The sequence below is a fragment of the Ascaphus truei genome, chromosome 3, assembly GCF_040206685.1.
Source record: "Ascaphus truei isolate aAscTru1 chromosome 3, aAscTru1.hap1, whole genome shotgun sequence".
Classification (NCBI taxonomy): domain Eukaryota; kingdom Metazoa; phylum Chordata; class Amphibia; order Anura; family Ascaphidae; genus Ascaphus; species Ascaphus truei.
Window position 1 is genome coordinate 169629493 of NC_134485.1, and position 16358 is coordinate 169645850.

At 42.1% G+C, this 16358-nt stretch overlaps 1 protein-coding gene across 3 annotated transcripts in view; it reads left to right on the top strand.

The window, feature by feature from the left end:
- Window positions 1-16358, top strand: part of KDM6A (lysine demethylase 6A) — a 224068-nt gene that overhangs the window by 128792 nt on the left and 78918 nt on the right. For all 3 annotated transcript variants that reach the window (XM_075589737.1, XM_075589739.1, XM_075589740.1), the window contains 2 exons: window positions 11007-11133; window positions 11897-11995. In XM_075589737.1, the coding sequence (XP_075445852.1) occupies window positions 11007-11133; window positions 11897-11995 (226 nt within the window). The remainder of the gene's footprint in view (window positions 1-11006; window positions 11134-11896; window positions 11996-16358) is intronic.

Here is a 16358-nt window from a genome sequence, read left to right on the forward strand (position 1 = left end):
ATTTTGTTTTTGCATTGTCTATCGAAACTGCTGCTTCTGTTCTTGCACCTTATTTTTGATACTTTATAATATTTTTAATTTTTGGCAATACAGACCCTTTAAAAACAGGAGTTCAAGGATGGAATTAAGTGGGTGTCCTTGTCATCGAAGTCATAGAATCAAAAATAAATAATTATTCTCGTGTTACTGCATTTTTGAAAGAGGAAAACAAATGTGTATGCTTGGGGAGCATATAAATTATAATATGAATTTGGCTCAAAACATTTTGAAGGGGATTGATGTTTCAGATCTTTAGCAGTGATACTTATTTCGATCTGGAGACCATTTAGTAAACTTCATTGCTTTTTTTTTGTTGGACAAAAGTGTTCAAAAGTACAGATTTACAGATTCTTTCCCTCTTTCCTACATGAAAAAAGTGAGACTCCTTCCCTTTCAGATATGCACTAGCTAGAATTCAGACACTTACTTTGGTATTCATTCATTACTGCACACACATGGCTGGTGGGAAGCATAAGCTGGAAGAGTGCTTTATAGCTGTATGACTTCTGAGTGCCTCAAAAGTGCAAGATACCTTTTAGAGGTACATTTAAATTCAAACACGTACACCGTGAAATATTTCTATACAAAATAAGCAGCATAACAAAGGTCCACAAATATTCAACTCTCCATTCCCTACGTTCAGCTCTTATATCCCTATAATGTTAGCTTCTTATATTACATTAGTTTTTCTCTCCAGAGGTAGTCTTTCACATAACGAGATAAGATGCCAAAATTGCATTTTCTTTTGACCTATCCATTGTGGTACAAAATACTTTTAGATCAGATTCTGTTGAATAGGCAAATCTAAACAGGATCAGTGAGCCTAAAAAAATAGGTGATAAGTTTGTCATTGTTTACACAGTATTCTATTAAATTAAGCTCTCAAAAGACTAATCAGCCTATCTACTGAATTCCACGGGAAAATATAATTTTTCTCACTAATCAGTAACACGCTTTAAGGAGATATCCAAAACACACAGCTCGATAATGCAGGAGTTTCTGATGTCTACCATAGAATTGGTGCTTTGGGCTCATCTTCCTATAGGTTTGGCAGCACAGCTTCCTAGAACAGAAATTCAGAAGATCACTGGAACACAGCAGAGTTGTGACAATTTCTAAGGCCTCGTTCAGGGTGCCAGAGACAGGAGTTGGAGGGAGGGAGGGCGGCAGTCTGCTGGGCGATGTGTGTTCATCCCCAGCAGACGTTTTCAGGAGGCGGGGAGGGGGCGGGGCTACAGACCTGAGGTTAGGGATCGAGGCTGCAGTCTTGAAATCATTCTCAAGAATGATTTCATTGGCTGCCGAGGTCCCAGTGACGCTGCTGCAGCTTCAAAAACCGCTTTTTTTTGTTTATTGAAACTGTAGCCAGCGTCAACTCCGGGCTTCGGAGACAGGGCAGCTGCTACCCTGACAACCAATATTCAATTTGAATACTTTGTGTCCCACGGCAGCTCGCACGGCAGCACGCCCTCAATCCGAAGCCTGCACCCTGAACGAGGCCTAAGATTGTTGGCGTTAACAGACTACCAAATAGTTACTTTTAGGCAATATATTTCCTCAGGTGAGGATCTTTCCTGGGGTATTGTTTATCAATGAGGTACAGTAATTCATTTAGGATCCTACAAGCATTTTTGGAATGAAGCCCATTCTCATATTTTGAAAGTAATTTTCTGCTGCAATTGTTGCCGAGACTGGTATTGATTATTATTTCAGGCAATATCAGTTAATTTTATTAATCACGATAAAGAAAGTAGTGAGACCGCGCTTGTCAGGTATTCTCAGCTGACTGTTCCTCTTCTTCCCTCTGCTCCAAAACTCTCCGGTTCTTTGCTCCTTTCTTTGTTCTAAATTTAATTAATCAGCAATGATGAACAAAAAGTTTTGCTGTTAGATGCTACTTGTTCCTCTGTGAAGGTTTCACTAAGTGGATTACCTGTGCAGGAGAATGGTCCCTGAGTTTGCGTCCTTGTTTGCTGCACGTATACATGATGGCAGCAAATTTTAATATGCAGGTACTGTGCTAATTTGCCCTATTCAGTTAAGTAAATCGATATACTATCAGTGTTGCAAATTTTAAGCCATACCTTTTTTCTTCTGATTGCTCTCATAGCATAAGTATTAATTAATATGAAAAGAGCCAGCACAGTTGGTTGTGATCTAGTGCAATTGTCCCAGAAGTGCTTGTTTTGAGGAGGCCGTGAAACAGTTGACAAATTGTGATCCCTGACAGATGTCATCCCGGGATCCCTGCTGGATCCCTGACGGATGAATGTTATATGCCTAATCCAGTTAAAATATTTAGTCCCACTTTAGAAAAACTTGCCCTTATGGCCTAGAAATTGAGTGGAATATTAAGGAATCAAAGTCTTTCCGGAAGACATTGTTGTCCATGACAACATGAGGATTGATTCTCCTTTATTTCTATTGCAGAAGTCCTGTTTTTTTTTTTTTTGTAAGAATTATTTACTCTGTTTATTGCTTAACTAGCTGATATACCCGGTGTTGCCCGGAGGCAGGGATGGGACGGGGGGCGTCAAAGGCAGGGGGGGTGTCAAAGGCAGGAGGGGGCGTCAAAGGCAGGGGGGGGCGTCAAAGGCATGGATTCCTCCCCCTGCATTTCCTCACCTGGCAGCATGCCGCGCTCCTCGGCCTGCCAGTGTTTCTCTCCCCCCTCGTGGCCTCCGGCGACTCCCGGTGGCACAAAGGAGCTATTGCGCGGCCGCAACTCCCTGCCGCCCTCCTCCTGCTCCTCGGGGATGTTGACCGGGGTAGCGGCGTGTGTGGGTGGGGGGTGAGCCGTAGAGAGCGTGCTCTGGGCGGTGGGGGGAAGTGGTTGAGCGCCGGGGAGCGGGGGTCCTTCCGGAGGCTGCCTGCCCACTGCCTGTCCCCCTGCCGGATTGGGAGGGAAGTGAGCGCCGGATTGGGAGGGAAGTGAGCGCCGGATTGGGAGGGAAGTGAGCGCCGGGGAGGGAGGGAAGTGAGCGCCGGGGAGGGAGGGAAGTGAGCGCCAGGGAGGGAGGTGAGTCCTTCCGGGTGCCGCCATCTTAGGCAGCTGTAGGAGGAAGGGGGTCCTTCCGGAGGCTGCCTGCCCACTGCCTGTTCCCCCGCCGGGGAGGGAGGGAAATGAGTGAGCGCCGGGGAGGGAGGTGAGTGTGATGAGAGAGAGAGAAGGGAGAGGAGAGAGAGAGAGAGTGTGTGTGGCGCCGAGGGGGAAGAGAGTGGCAGTTGGGTGACGTCAGAGCCACCAATCTGATTGGCCAGAGGCTGAGGACCAATCGGATTCACCGCAGATAGCACTAACCTTTCGATTTTATATATTAAGATTTATTGATATTGGAGATAGCTGCTCTAGGAACATTTATGGACTCACACTTGGTGAGTTGTCATTAAATCATTTAGTTGTTTTTTTGGACGGTAAAACAATTTATCCTGATGTGGGATGTACAGTCAAAGTTGTTTTTAATTTCTTTATTATCATCTTTAACATGTCAAGGCTTCTGAAAACTGAATTTCCAGTTACCATAACATCACTAAAAAGAATCAGAAAAATGAATACATTGCCTTGCATGGTCTTTTTACCGAGTCCTAATTTCCTTCCTAAATTAACATCCAGATTTCATGTGAAAGTAGAAATCATACTTTCATACTTACATCATGCTGTTCTAATGTATCTAATATTCTATTTGATTAAAGTTGAGGTACTGTAATTGGTACATTTGTTTATTCTACAAGAAAGTGGAAAAAATTGTTTCCAGCCTTGAGGTAAGCGTTAGCCAGATTGTCAGAAATAAGATTAAAAAAAATTCCTTTCATACAAAAAGTGACACGAATTCTAAAAGCACCCAGTGGATTTTTACACAATAGCAGATGTAAAGTAGATTTTGAGTCCCGGAACATGAAAGCGCTTCCTTTCATATAGTTTTTCCTGCTCACACTTTCCAAAGGAGAGTGGTCTGACCTCAAGCATCCTGTAAAGCTATGGAGAGCGTCAACGAAAGGAAATGAAAGATAACAGTAATTTATGCATTTTCCTTCCACAGAAGACTTAATTTAATCACAGTCTTTAGAGAGAGAGAGACGGTATTCCTGCTGTATGTAGTTACTGAGTTACATACTGTAGTTACATAGTAGATCAGCGGTGCGCAAACTGGGGGGGCGCAAGATTGTTTAGGGGGGGCACAGGAAGCAGCGGCGATTTTGCCAGGAGCAGAGGAAAAAAAGCCGTCTACAGCTGCAATTTTTCTTTTGGCCATTAGGTGGCGCTGTGCTGCACAGCTACACAGCAGCATCTCCTTGCTTCCTGCATCAGCGTGTGTGACATGGGGAGAGGGGGTGAGTGAGACTTGGACATGGGGGAGTGAGACTGGGACATGGGGGAGTGAGACTGGGACATGGGGGAGTGAGACTGGGACATGGGGGAGTGAGACTGGGACATGGGGGAGTGAGACTGGGACATGGGGGAGTGAGACTGGGACATGGGGGAGTGAGACTGGGACATGGGGGAGTGAGACTGGGACATGGGGGAGTGAGACTGGGACATGGGGGAGTGAGACTGGGACATGGGGGAGTGAGACTGGGACATGGGGGAGGAGTGAGACTGGGACATGGGGGAGGAGTGAGACTGGGACACGGGGGAGGAGTGAGACTGGGACACGGGGGAGGAGTGAGACTGGGACACGGGGGAGGAGTGAGACTGGGACACGGGGGAGGAGTGAGACTGGGACACGGGGGAGGAGTGAGACTGGGACACGGGGGAGGAGTGAGACTGGGACACGGGGGAGGAGTGAGACTGGGACACGGGGGAGGAGTGAGACTGGGACACGGGGGAGGAGTGAGACTGGGACACGGGGGAGGAGTGAGACTGGGACACGGGGGAGGAGTGAGACTGGGACACGGGGGAGTGAGACTGGGACATTGGGGGGGAGTGAGACTGGGACATGGGTGGGGGGAGTGAGACTGGGACATGGGGGGGGGAGTGAGACTGGGACATGGGGGGGGAGTGAGACTGGGACATGGGGGGGGAGTGAGACTGGGACATGGGGGGGGGAGTGAGACTGGGACATGGGGGGGGGAGTGAGACTGGGACATGGGGGGAGTGAGACTGGGACATGGGGGGGGGAGTGAGACTGGGACATGGGGGGGGAGTGAGACTGGGACATGGGGGGGAGTGAGACTGGGACATGGGGGGGAGTGAGACTGGGACATGGGGGGATGAGACTGGGACATGGGGGGATGAGACTGGGACATGGGGAGGGAGGTGAGAGAGACATGGGGATGAGAGAGACACTGGGGGGAGGGAGAGACAATGGCTGGAAGGAGAGTAAGAGACAATGGGGGGGAGGGAGAGAGACACTAGGGGGAGGGAGAGAGACACTAGGGGGAGGGAGAAAGAGAGAGACACAGGGGGAGGGAAAGAGAGTGGGGGGAGACACTGAGGGGAGGGATAGAGAGGGACTGGAGGGGGAGTGAGAAATACAGGGAGAGGGAGAGACTGGGAGAGGAGTGAGAGACTGGAAGAGGGGAGAGTGTGAGAGACAATGGGGGGAGGGAGAAAGAGACACACTGGGGGGAGGGAGGGGGAGACACTGAGGGGAGGAATAGAGAGGGACTGGAGGGGGAGTGAGAAATACAGGGAGAGGGAGAGACTGGGAGAGGAGTGAGAGACTGGAAGAGGGGAGAGTGTGAGAGACAATGGGGGGAGGGAGAAAGAGACACACTGGGGGGAGGGAGGGGGAGACACTGAGGGGAGGAATAGAGAGGGACTGGAGGGGGAGTGAGAAATACAGGGAGAGGGGAGAGTGGTCCTGAGAGGTTCTAATGTGGCGGGAAGAGAGAGATTAATAATACAGCAGAAATGGGGACGCTATTAGACAAATATCATGATATTTATTTTTAAGTTATGTAATTTGTGTTGTAAATACTTTTTTTGTAGACGCGTGGTGGGGGCATTACAAAGCTGGTTCGCCCTCAATGGCTGAACCAGCTCACGTGCGCTGACGTCATGTGATTTTGATTACATCAGGCAGGGGGGGCCCGAAAAATTTCATGGATGAAAAGGGGGGCTCGGCATAAAAAGTTTGCTCACCCCTGTTTAAATGATGAGGTTGAAAAAATACATCATTCTAAGTTCAACCTATGCTAAATTTAGACAACAGCTACTTTCTCCTATATTTGTACTTACAGTTTATTGATCCAGAGTAAGGCAAGCAAAAAACACCAGTGAAATATCATCCAATGATATCTCATAAGGGGAAAAATAAATTCCTTTCTGACTCCAAATATTGGCAATCATATTACTACGTGAATCAATTTCCTTCCCATGTTTACTTATTTGGTGTATCCCTGTATACCTTTCCTTTTTAAAAAGATGTCCAACCTTTTCTTGATCATATCTATTGTATCTGCCTTGACAGTCTCTATGGGTAATGAATTCCACATTTTAACTAACCTTATTTAAAAGAACCCCTTCCTTTGTTGCTGGTGAAATCTCCTTTCTTCCAACCTTAAAGGATAACCCTGTCTCATTTGTACGATCCTTGGGATGAATAGTTTGTTTGAAATCTCCTTGTACTGTCCTAGAATATATTTGTATATAGTTATCATATCTCCTCTTAGATGTCTATTTTCTAATGTAAACATAATAATATAATTTTGCTAGTCTCTCTTCATAAATCAGATTATCGATGCCCTTTATTAATTTGGTGGCTCTTCTCTGCACTTTCTCTAGTTTCATAATGTCTTTTTTCTATGAAGTGGTCCCCTACATTTACTCCATATTCAAGGTGTGGTTTTACTAATGCTTTGTAAAGGGGCATAATTATGTTTACTTCCCTTCCATTCATTGCAAGATACTATAAGATCTTGTTTGCCTTTGCAGCTACTGCATGACTTTGGGCACTATTGCTAAGCCTGCTGTCTACAAGTACTCCTAAATCCTTCTCCATAAAGGATTCTCCTAATTTATGCCCATTTAATTAGTAAATTTCCTGTTTATTCTTGCTCCTAAATGCATAACCTTACATTTATCTGTATTAAACCTCATCTGCCATTTACCTGCCCAAGTTTCTAGTCTATCCTTCTGGAGAGAAATAATATACTGTTCTGATTCTACTACCTTACACAATTTAATGTCATCAGCAATGATGAAGACCTTGCTCTCTATGCCAACCTTAAGATAATTGATGAGCATGTTTAAAAGCATGGGTCCCTGTACCGATCCTTGAGGTACTCCACTCACAAAGTAAGCCCAAGCTGAAAAAGTTCAGTTATGACAACTCTGTTGTCTATCCTTCAACCAGTTTTCAATCAAGGTGCAAATATTGTTACAGCGTCCACTTTGCTTTATTTTGTACACTAACCTCTTTGTGGAACTGTATCAAAAGCCTTTGCAAAATCTAAGTAGACCACATCAACTGCATTACCCTGGTCTAAATTCCTACTTCTTCAAAGAAACTAATAAGGTTAGTTTGGCATGATCTATCCTTCATAAATCCATTCTGACTATTACTAATAATTTTGTTTTCCATTAGGTATTCCTGAATATTATCCCGTACTAAACCTTTGAGTAGCTTCCCCACTATTGATGTCAGGTTTACAGGTCTGTAATTCTTCGGTTTTGATCCCAGCTCCCTTTTTTAAATATAGGCACTACGTCTGCTTTACGCCAATCTTGTGGTACCGAGCCTGTGGAAATGGAGTCCTTGAATATTTAAAGTAATGGTTTGGCTATTACTGAACATAACTCAAGGACTCTTGGATGTATGCCATCGGGACCAGGTGCCTTATTTACTTCAATTTTATTAAGCCGCCTATGAACTTCTTCCTCAGTTAACCAATTGTTCGTTCATATAGAGGTTGTGGTTTCCTCCTGCAGCACTACTATTGCAATTGATTCTTCCCTGGTAAGAACAGAGGTAAAAAATTAGTTAACACCTCTGCTTTTCCATTTTCTTTTCTAATTTTTTTGTTATTTAGGTACTGAAGGAACTTTTTAGGGTTGATCTCACTTTCTATTGCAATCCTTTTTTCATTATCCATTTTTGCTAATTTGATTGCAATTTTGCATATTTTGTTACATTCCTTATAATTCTGATAAGATGCCTCCGTCCCTTCTGACTTAAAGAATCTAGCCGCCTGCCTCTTCTTGTCCATTTCCTCTCCTAGGTAACAAGAACACTCCCAAGCACAAAAACTCCCCCCAGGTACATGTAAAAAGGAAAAAAAAAACAACATAGTGCAAATGTTTACATAACACGTAAATGCAAATTAAACTATTGAATGCCCACTCACGTGGTATAGAAATTTTTAGGCGTTTCCAGATTTCTGATCTGAAGCAGTTTCAGGACAAGTATTCTCCCGAACCATACATAAGAAGAAATATGTATATAGTGTAATACAATTTAATAAAACATAAAACAAAAGAACAAAGGCAATCTGACCACTCTGGGTCTTGTATAAAGTCTCAGCCGTGCCTCTCTGAAGCCGTGACTGGAGCAGGAAAGTTGTGCGTTCCTCATCCCCGACACACAGCTGATCGCAGCAGATGACGTCACAGACAGGCTTCCAATCTCTGCAATCTCATAGCAGTCATGCGGCGGCGTCCTTCAGTGGCACAGGCAGGAACGGCAAACAGCTCAATGTTCTCCAAGCACCTAGGGGACCACCCTACGCGTTTCAATCGTGGATACGATCTTCCTCAGGGTGTCACACAGCGATCACACAGAGATTGCCTTTGTTCTTTTGGGAACGCGAGTTGAATGAGCTCACCACTCTCATATATATGTTTTATTAAATTGTATTACACTATATACATATTTCTTCTTATGTATGGTTCGGGAGAATACTTGTCCTGAAACTGCTCCAGATCAGAAATCTGGAAACGCCTAAAAATTTCTATACCACGAGAGTGGGCATTCAATAGTTTAATTTGCATTTACGTGTTATATACACATTTGCACTATGTTGTTTTTTCTCCTTTTTACGTGTACTTGAGGAGAGTTTTTGTGCTTGGGAGTGTTCTTGTTTCCTAATCTAAGGGTGTTGGGAAACACCCTCATACCAGCTGCATCTCCCCATTGGTGATATTAATTTATTTATATAGCACTGGGTTATTTGGGTTTGTGCTTATTTTTTCTGTCACCATTTCCTCCCCTACCTGTTTATTTAGCCACATTGGTTTTGACTTATTTCTTTTATACTTATTACCCAAGGGTATACACTGATAAGTGTGCTTTTCTAACAATGTTTTAAATACTGCCCATTTATCTTATACTTTTTTCCCTGCAAAAACATCATCGCAGTGTATTACATGTAGGTTAGACCTCAGTTTATTAAAATCTGCCTTTCTAAAATGTAAGGTCTTTGTTGAACCCAAGTAATCTGTTTTTTGATCATTTATTTCAAATGAGACCATGTTATGATCACTGTTATACAAATGTTCCAGGACTTGAATATTTGTTATTACTTCTACATTGTTTGATATTTCCAAATCCAGTACTGCCCCTCTCCTGGTTGGTTCCTCAATAATTTGGGTCATATAATTGTCTTTAAGCACCCCCAAAAACCTGTTTCCTTTTGTTGTAATGCTAATCTCATTTCCCCAGTCTGTCTGGATAATTAAAATCACCCATTATGCAAACATGACCTAGTTTTAATGCCTTCTCCATTTGCAAAAGTATTTTAGCTTCCTCAATCTCACCGATATTTGGTGGTTTATAGCATATCCCTACAAACAATTTCTTTATACTTTTACCTCCACTGCTAATTTCTATCCACAAGGTCTCTACATTTTCATCATTCCCTTCATAAACATCTTCCCTTATAATAGGTTTTAGATCCGGTTTAACATATAAACATACTCCACCTTCTCTCCTATTTGCTCGATCCTTCCGGAAAAGGGAATAACCCTCTAGATTAACTTCCCAGTCACGAGTTTCATCCCACCATGTTTCAGTAATGCTTATATCATCATACTGTTCCCTTGCAGCTATTAATTCAAGCTCTCCCATTTTATCTGTCAGGCTTCTTGTATTAGCAAGCAGGCATTTCAGTTTTTTTTCAGCCTGTACTATTATCTTATCTGCTCCATCCTTTCTGCGCCAACTTGGTTTAGTCTTTAGAAGTTTTCTAGTGTTATCTGTATGTACTATATGTGTCTCACTGCTTTGAGCTTTGTATGAGCACTTGGGTTACTGTTTAAAAAATATATATATATATATTTTGTGTGAACCATTTGTGTTGTCTATCCACATTGTGGTGCTGGGGGAAGTATCTAGCATCTGTAGCTTCACTTCCAATGGGAATGGAACAGCATTTTCACAATGTTCCCTTCACAATGGTGCTTATTTAACCAATTCTGCTGCATGAGACATCTGTTGGATGAGGGGGTTCTCCTTTCATCTTACTTAGATGAGGTTATTTCATGGAAATTTGTTATGGTATTTATTAATGTATTTATGGACGAGTTTGACTAATTTTTGCTCTTTGGAAACCCCCTTGACCTTATGGATATCCTGGATTTGTATGTGGGAAATCTAAATCAGGATTGTCCAAACTTAACTGTCAAGGGCCGTGAAGACTGTATTTTTTCTCTCTCAATATTTCACTATTGAATACATAATTAACTTAGCTCTAATTATTAGTAGGGCATAATGGTTAGGACTACATTGCATTGAAAACCTGGCCTCATGGATTGAACTTGGATCATCTTGATCTAAATAAACCTTATGAAATATGAAGCAATAAGAAGATAAATTACCTATCCTTTCTCTAGGCTTTACCTTAAACTCATGCACCATTAATTAAGCCGTGTCTCAGATCATACAAACTAAAGGGAGCAAACTCCACCGATCTCTGTAATGGAGGCAAGTTAGATCTTCATGCTATATACTGGTAACAAGTTTTGTACTGGGGAATATATTCCCAGGTGCTTATAAGACTAAGTCTAGCAAGTGAATTCTGTTTTATAGGTTGGATGCATCACACCGTTGATCAGTTGGGAGACAAAACCACAAAGGCCAACTATGCTATTCAGTATCTGCAGAAATCTTTAGAGGCAGATCCCAACTCTGGTCAATCCTGGTATTTTCTTGGAAGGTAAAGTGTATTTGCTTAGATGTATCTTGTTTAGGGCACTGCTATGATGCTTGCAACTTACTTAGGCTAGTGAAACACCAGGTCTATATACAAAAAATATATACATTGATATTATAATAGAAGATTTAATTACCAAATATTTTAAATGATTCTAGCGTAATCAATTGTCTATTTTCCGATTTAGGTTCTTAAAACAGCTGATTAATGTCCTTCAAAAATGCCACTTTTATAATTATCTTTACAAATAAACATAAAAAACACAACGCTATAATATTTACTTCCTTGTGTATGGAGTTGATCAGTGTTAAGATGAGCTAGTACAGGATAGCGACTAACATAAAATGATGAAGGGTTAAGAAAACGTTTTCATCAGCTTGCTTTTCAGGGTCCCTACCCTCTACATTTCAAATTTCTCATTAGAGCAGTGTTTTTCAACCAGGGTTTCTAGGAACCCTGGGTGTCCCTGCGAATCCCTAAAGGGTTCCCTGTAATTTTAAGGTCATTTTAAAATTGCACCAAATGAAGAATAATTTACAATGCATCATGTCTCAAACTCGCAGTTAGCGCGTTGGGGTTCATCAGAATTGCATAGGGTTCATTGACCAAAAAATGGTTGGAAACAACTGCATTAAAGAGGGATTTCACCCCTCCCCCCCACCCACCCTCCCCTTAAATTACTTGGTATATGGCATAACAGGGTTACATTTGAAATGAGGCTAAAAATGCAGTATGATTTTAACACACTTTGTTTTTTACTCAACAGGTGCTACTCCAGTATCGGGAAAGTTCAGGATGCCTTCATATCCTACAGGCAATCTATTGATAAGTCAGAGGCAAGTGCCGATACATGGTGTTCTATAGGGTAAGTGTTATTGAGTTAATATAACAATTCTGTCACTGAACTAAACACTTTTGCATAAAATGACCAGTTCTGTTCAGTTGGACTGGGGATAACAATAATTTCTCCCAACAATATACAGAATTAAACCAATTGTCCACAGCACTCAAACAGTAACAATCTCACTGAGGTAGATCCTGTTTGAGTGCTGTAGACAATTGGTTTAATAGCTACACGAGTTTAGTTCCCAAAAGCATTCCATTTTCTGATGTGCAAGCCAAGACGACTGCATCACCGTTTTAATTCTAAAGATAAGTAAAAGAAGTTCATTTATAGTGCATTGCCTTTAACTACACGGTATCTGTAATTAGAAAATGGTTACAGTGGTTGTCTGTGTGCATTTTACATTTAATCTGCAGTGTGTTGAATGCAGAGTTTAAAAGGACAATCCCCCATAGGACAAAAGTTTACTGAAAGCAGTGAAATCTGAATGAGCGATGCCTTTTTTTTTTTTTAACCAAAATCCAGCACCTAGAAGTTTATTTTAAATATATAATGTATTTGTAATACATGACAACCTGAGAAGAGGGGTTTGATTTCCTCTGGTTAACTCACTTTTGTCTGCTTTTTGCATGCTTTTTGCATAGGCAAACTTCCCTTTACTGAACCTTTACTGGCTCTCTATCCAACAAGACAGGGTAGCATATGGAGTTGAGGAAGCTCTTGACTGATTTTTTTTGTATTTAATTTTCAAAGAAACCAAAAGCGGCAAAGTATTTGCTGAAAGCTGTCACGGGAGCTTGTGCAGGGTTATAATATACACAAATATCACTGGGTTGAATTGAACACGACTAAAATATGATAAATTACATGGGATGGGGCAATGAAGTAATCAAAGACAGGATTAGCAATTCATCAAGGTAATCGGGATTCTTTCAGATGTTGAAACGAAGACAATGGGCATAGGGTTTACACTGGTTTATATGGGATTCCAGCCCTATACCCTAACATTGGGTGCCAAATATTGGTTAACAATTACCTGCACCCAATCCCTCTTTGCCAGCTAACGTGGGAAGCATTGTTGGACCATGCCCCCAGCTAGTTGGCACATGCACACATTTTCCACTTGGGATCTCATTTCCCTAGACCCCACACTAAAGAAAGGGCGCCTTAAAGTCTACCAGACGTGTATCTGGTCAGGAAATCCTTTGTAAGTATGAATTACAACACTTACAGACCACTCAAGCCCTGCTTTTCTCCACCCTAGTGTACACAATCAGAGGGGTGAAGCCTTTGATCAGGGGGTCTGTTGTAGACAACTGGTCGCCCCCCTGACCATTAACGTATAGCAGAGCCAGTATCTTTTGCGGGCTTTTATTCCAGACCCAAAAGACAGTACATTAATATCTAAACCTATTAAAATAATCCGTTCGGCTGGGCAGAGCGGGCTGAAAATTGCCAGACCCTCATGCCGGAGGGTCTCTCCATGGTGACCCAGTTTCAGCTCGCTGTGACCCACCGGACCGGAGTTAGACAAATACAGTTTTAAAAGCACATTTACAAAAGTGGCTTTTTTCTGCCATGCAAGTCAATGGCAGAAACCCAAACTTAACCATTAATCCATCCTGTTGCTCCGAGAGGGTCGGCATTTGCCATGCAGTCATGCCAGAACTATGACTACATGGTGGCCAAATCTCAGCCCTCTAGGCTGAACAGAACTGGCGTTATGGGTTTCATGTTTATGCACATTTTGACTTAGCCGTTTTCACCTCGCGGCTTTTACCTCTGCCATTAGTCAATGGTGCGACCCTCGTAGCGAGCGCGACCCTTTACCATGGTCATTGATTGTCGGACCCGGTTGGGGTCGAGTGAGGGGGTTCCTAGGATCTAGGGGCAAAAATTTTTTTTTTCCGGGGTGCCCTAGAACCTAAGTTTCCCATGCCAATTGAACGTGAACTTGACTGGGGATTGATCAAAGTTTCCGCTTTTGCGGTTCTGCGATCTTGCTGGCTGCCAGCCCGTTCCTGGAGGTCTGAGTCGAGGAATCCCCATTGAAATGCATTACTCCATTCACTTTCAATGGGGAACCGCCGCTCCTCCTCTCGGGCGCCACCTGCAGGTCTTCTGCGATATCGGGCACAAATCGCCGGAATCTCCATAGGGTTACATGGGGCTTCAATGGCGACCTATGGAGAGACTGCAAAATGGAGCCTGCAAAGGCAGAAAAAAAGATCAAAGGGCTATAAACACAAAATTAACATTAACCCTTTCCCTCCCGACTGGATCCCAGTGTAAGTGTTGGTGCAAACACTGAGATGGGGAAAATACACATTCACAGGGTATACACATTTAATGCTGAAGCAGGGGCATAAACACAGTACTGGACATCAGTCCAGCTAACCCCTCGCCTCCCAGGTGAGGGCAGGGGGTGACCAAATGGGGTGTAACCCCTTTAATAACGGGCCAAACCCCCTCTCCCACGACAAAAGCCGATTCAATTTATACAACTGTTTACGAAATTGATTTGGGAGGGCGGTAGGGAGGGGTCCGCTACCATTGATCCTTTAAGATATTTAGGTATCATGTTTACTGAAAGAGCCTTAAATGTTCATGCATTTCCATTAAACAAAATTTAAATGTTTGACAAGATGCACTCTAAAACTCAAACGTTCTCTCTTGCTTTCTAAGGCTTTTGCATGACTTGTCTGTCATAAGCATTCAACATTTTTATCATAGTAAAGTTTGGTAAGATTGTTGGCTCTTGTGTAGGTTTTGTAAATGGCATTTAGAGAGACAACAGAAGGATAGGGAGTGATCACAGGACCATACTAATTGAATAAAGTGATTATGTACATAAATAAGGTAATCAAATGATGGGTGCAAACTGTGAACTGAAAAGTGAATCAGAAAAGGTGAAGGGGAAACACAAATTGGATGTGCCCCCTAAAAGAATTCACTTAAATGCACACCCCCAGGTATAAAAGTTAACTTTTAATAAATTTACTTAAAACATATATTACCAAAGTAATGTGTAATGTGAATTAAAATTATATTAAATCAACACTATCAGGCATCCGTGTCGTCAATTATAAAGTCATACTATCCCAGTTGACCACTTAATGTTGGTGGGATATAGAGGACAGAGGATGCTAAGAGTCAGGGTATTAACCCCTCTGGAGCAACGGTGAGACCAAGTAGTAGGAGTATATAAATGTTCACAAGTGGGTGGCCAACGGATTAAATATCCAGCTTCCTTGCTAAATTACCAGCACTGCGCACTACAATAGAGACTTAAAACGTTAATACCCTGACTCTTAGCATCCTCTGTCCTCTATATCCCACCAACATTAAGTGGTCAACTGGGATAGTATGACTTTATAATTGACGACACGGATGCCTGATAGCGTTGATTTAATATAATTTTAATTCACATTACACATTACTTTGGTAATATATGTTTTAAGTAAATTTATTAAAAGTTAACTTTTATACCTGGTGGTGTGCATTTAAGTGAATTCTTTTAGGGGGCACATCCAATTTGTGTTTCCCCTTCACCTTTTCTGATTGTAAATGGCATTCACTAATTTCACAAGAATATGTAAAAACAATTTTTTGTATACAAATAAAACAGCAATCTCCCCGTATACGATTAAAGAAAAAAATTCATAATTTATATATAATTGGAACCAGTGGTTCCTGTGGAATTAAACTCAATTTCCAGATTCCAATAATGTAAAAAAAATAAAAAAATAAGCTTACATTTTTGGTGGGGGTGTACCCTCTAGTATGCCACAACTCTTGTAGAAAAGTACATATGTTGATATACAATTTCATGCCAGCAACCAACAGCAGCATACATGATCACTGTAATCTTGCATTTAATTAATCATTTTGTCATTTGTAATGTAATAATAAAATCTGATTTCACCATAATACTGGATGTACAGTTAGGTCCGGAAATAATTGGACACTGATACAAGTTTTGTTATTTCGACTGTGTACCAAAATAAATTCAAGTTACAGTTAAATAATGAATATGAGCTTAAAGTGCTGTCTATCGGCTTAAAGTGCCGTCTATTGGCTTTAATTTGAGGGTATTCACATCCAAATTGGAGGAAGGGTTTTGGAATTACATCTCTTTAATATGTAGCCCCCTCTTTTTCAAGGGACCAGAAGTAATTGGACAAATGACTCAAAAGCTGTTTCATGGACATGTGTGGGCTATTCCTTTGTAATTCCATCATCAATTAAGCAGGTAAAAGATCTGGAGTTGATTCCAGGTGTGGCATTCGCATTTGGAAGCTGTTGCTGTGAACCCATAACATGCTCTCAAAGGAGCTCTCAATGCAAGTGAAACAGGGCATCCTTAGGCTGCAAAAAATAGAAA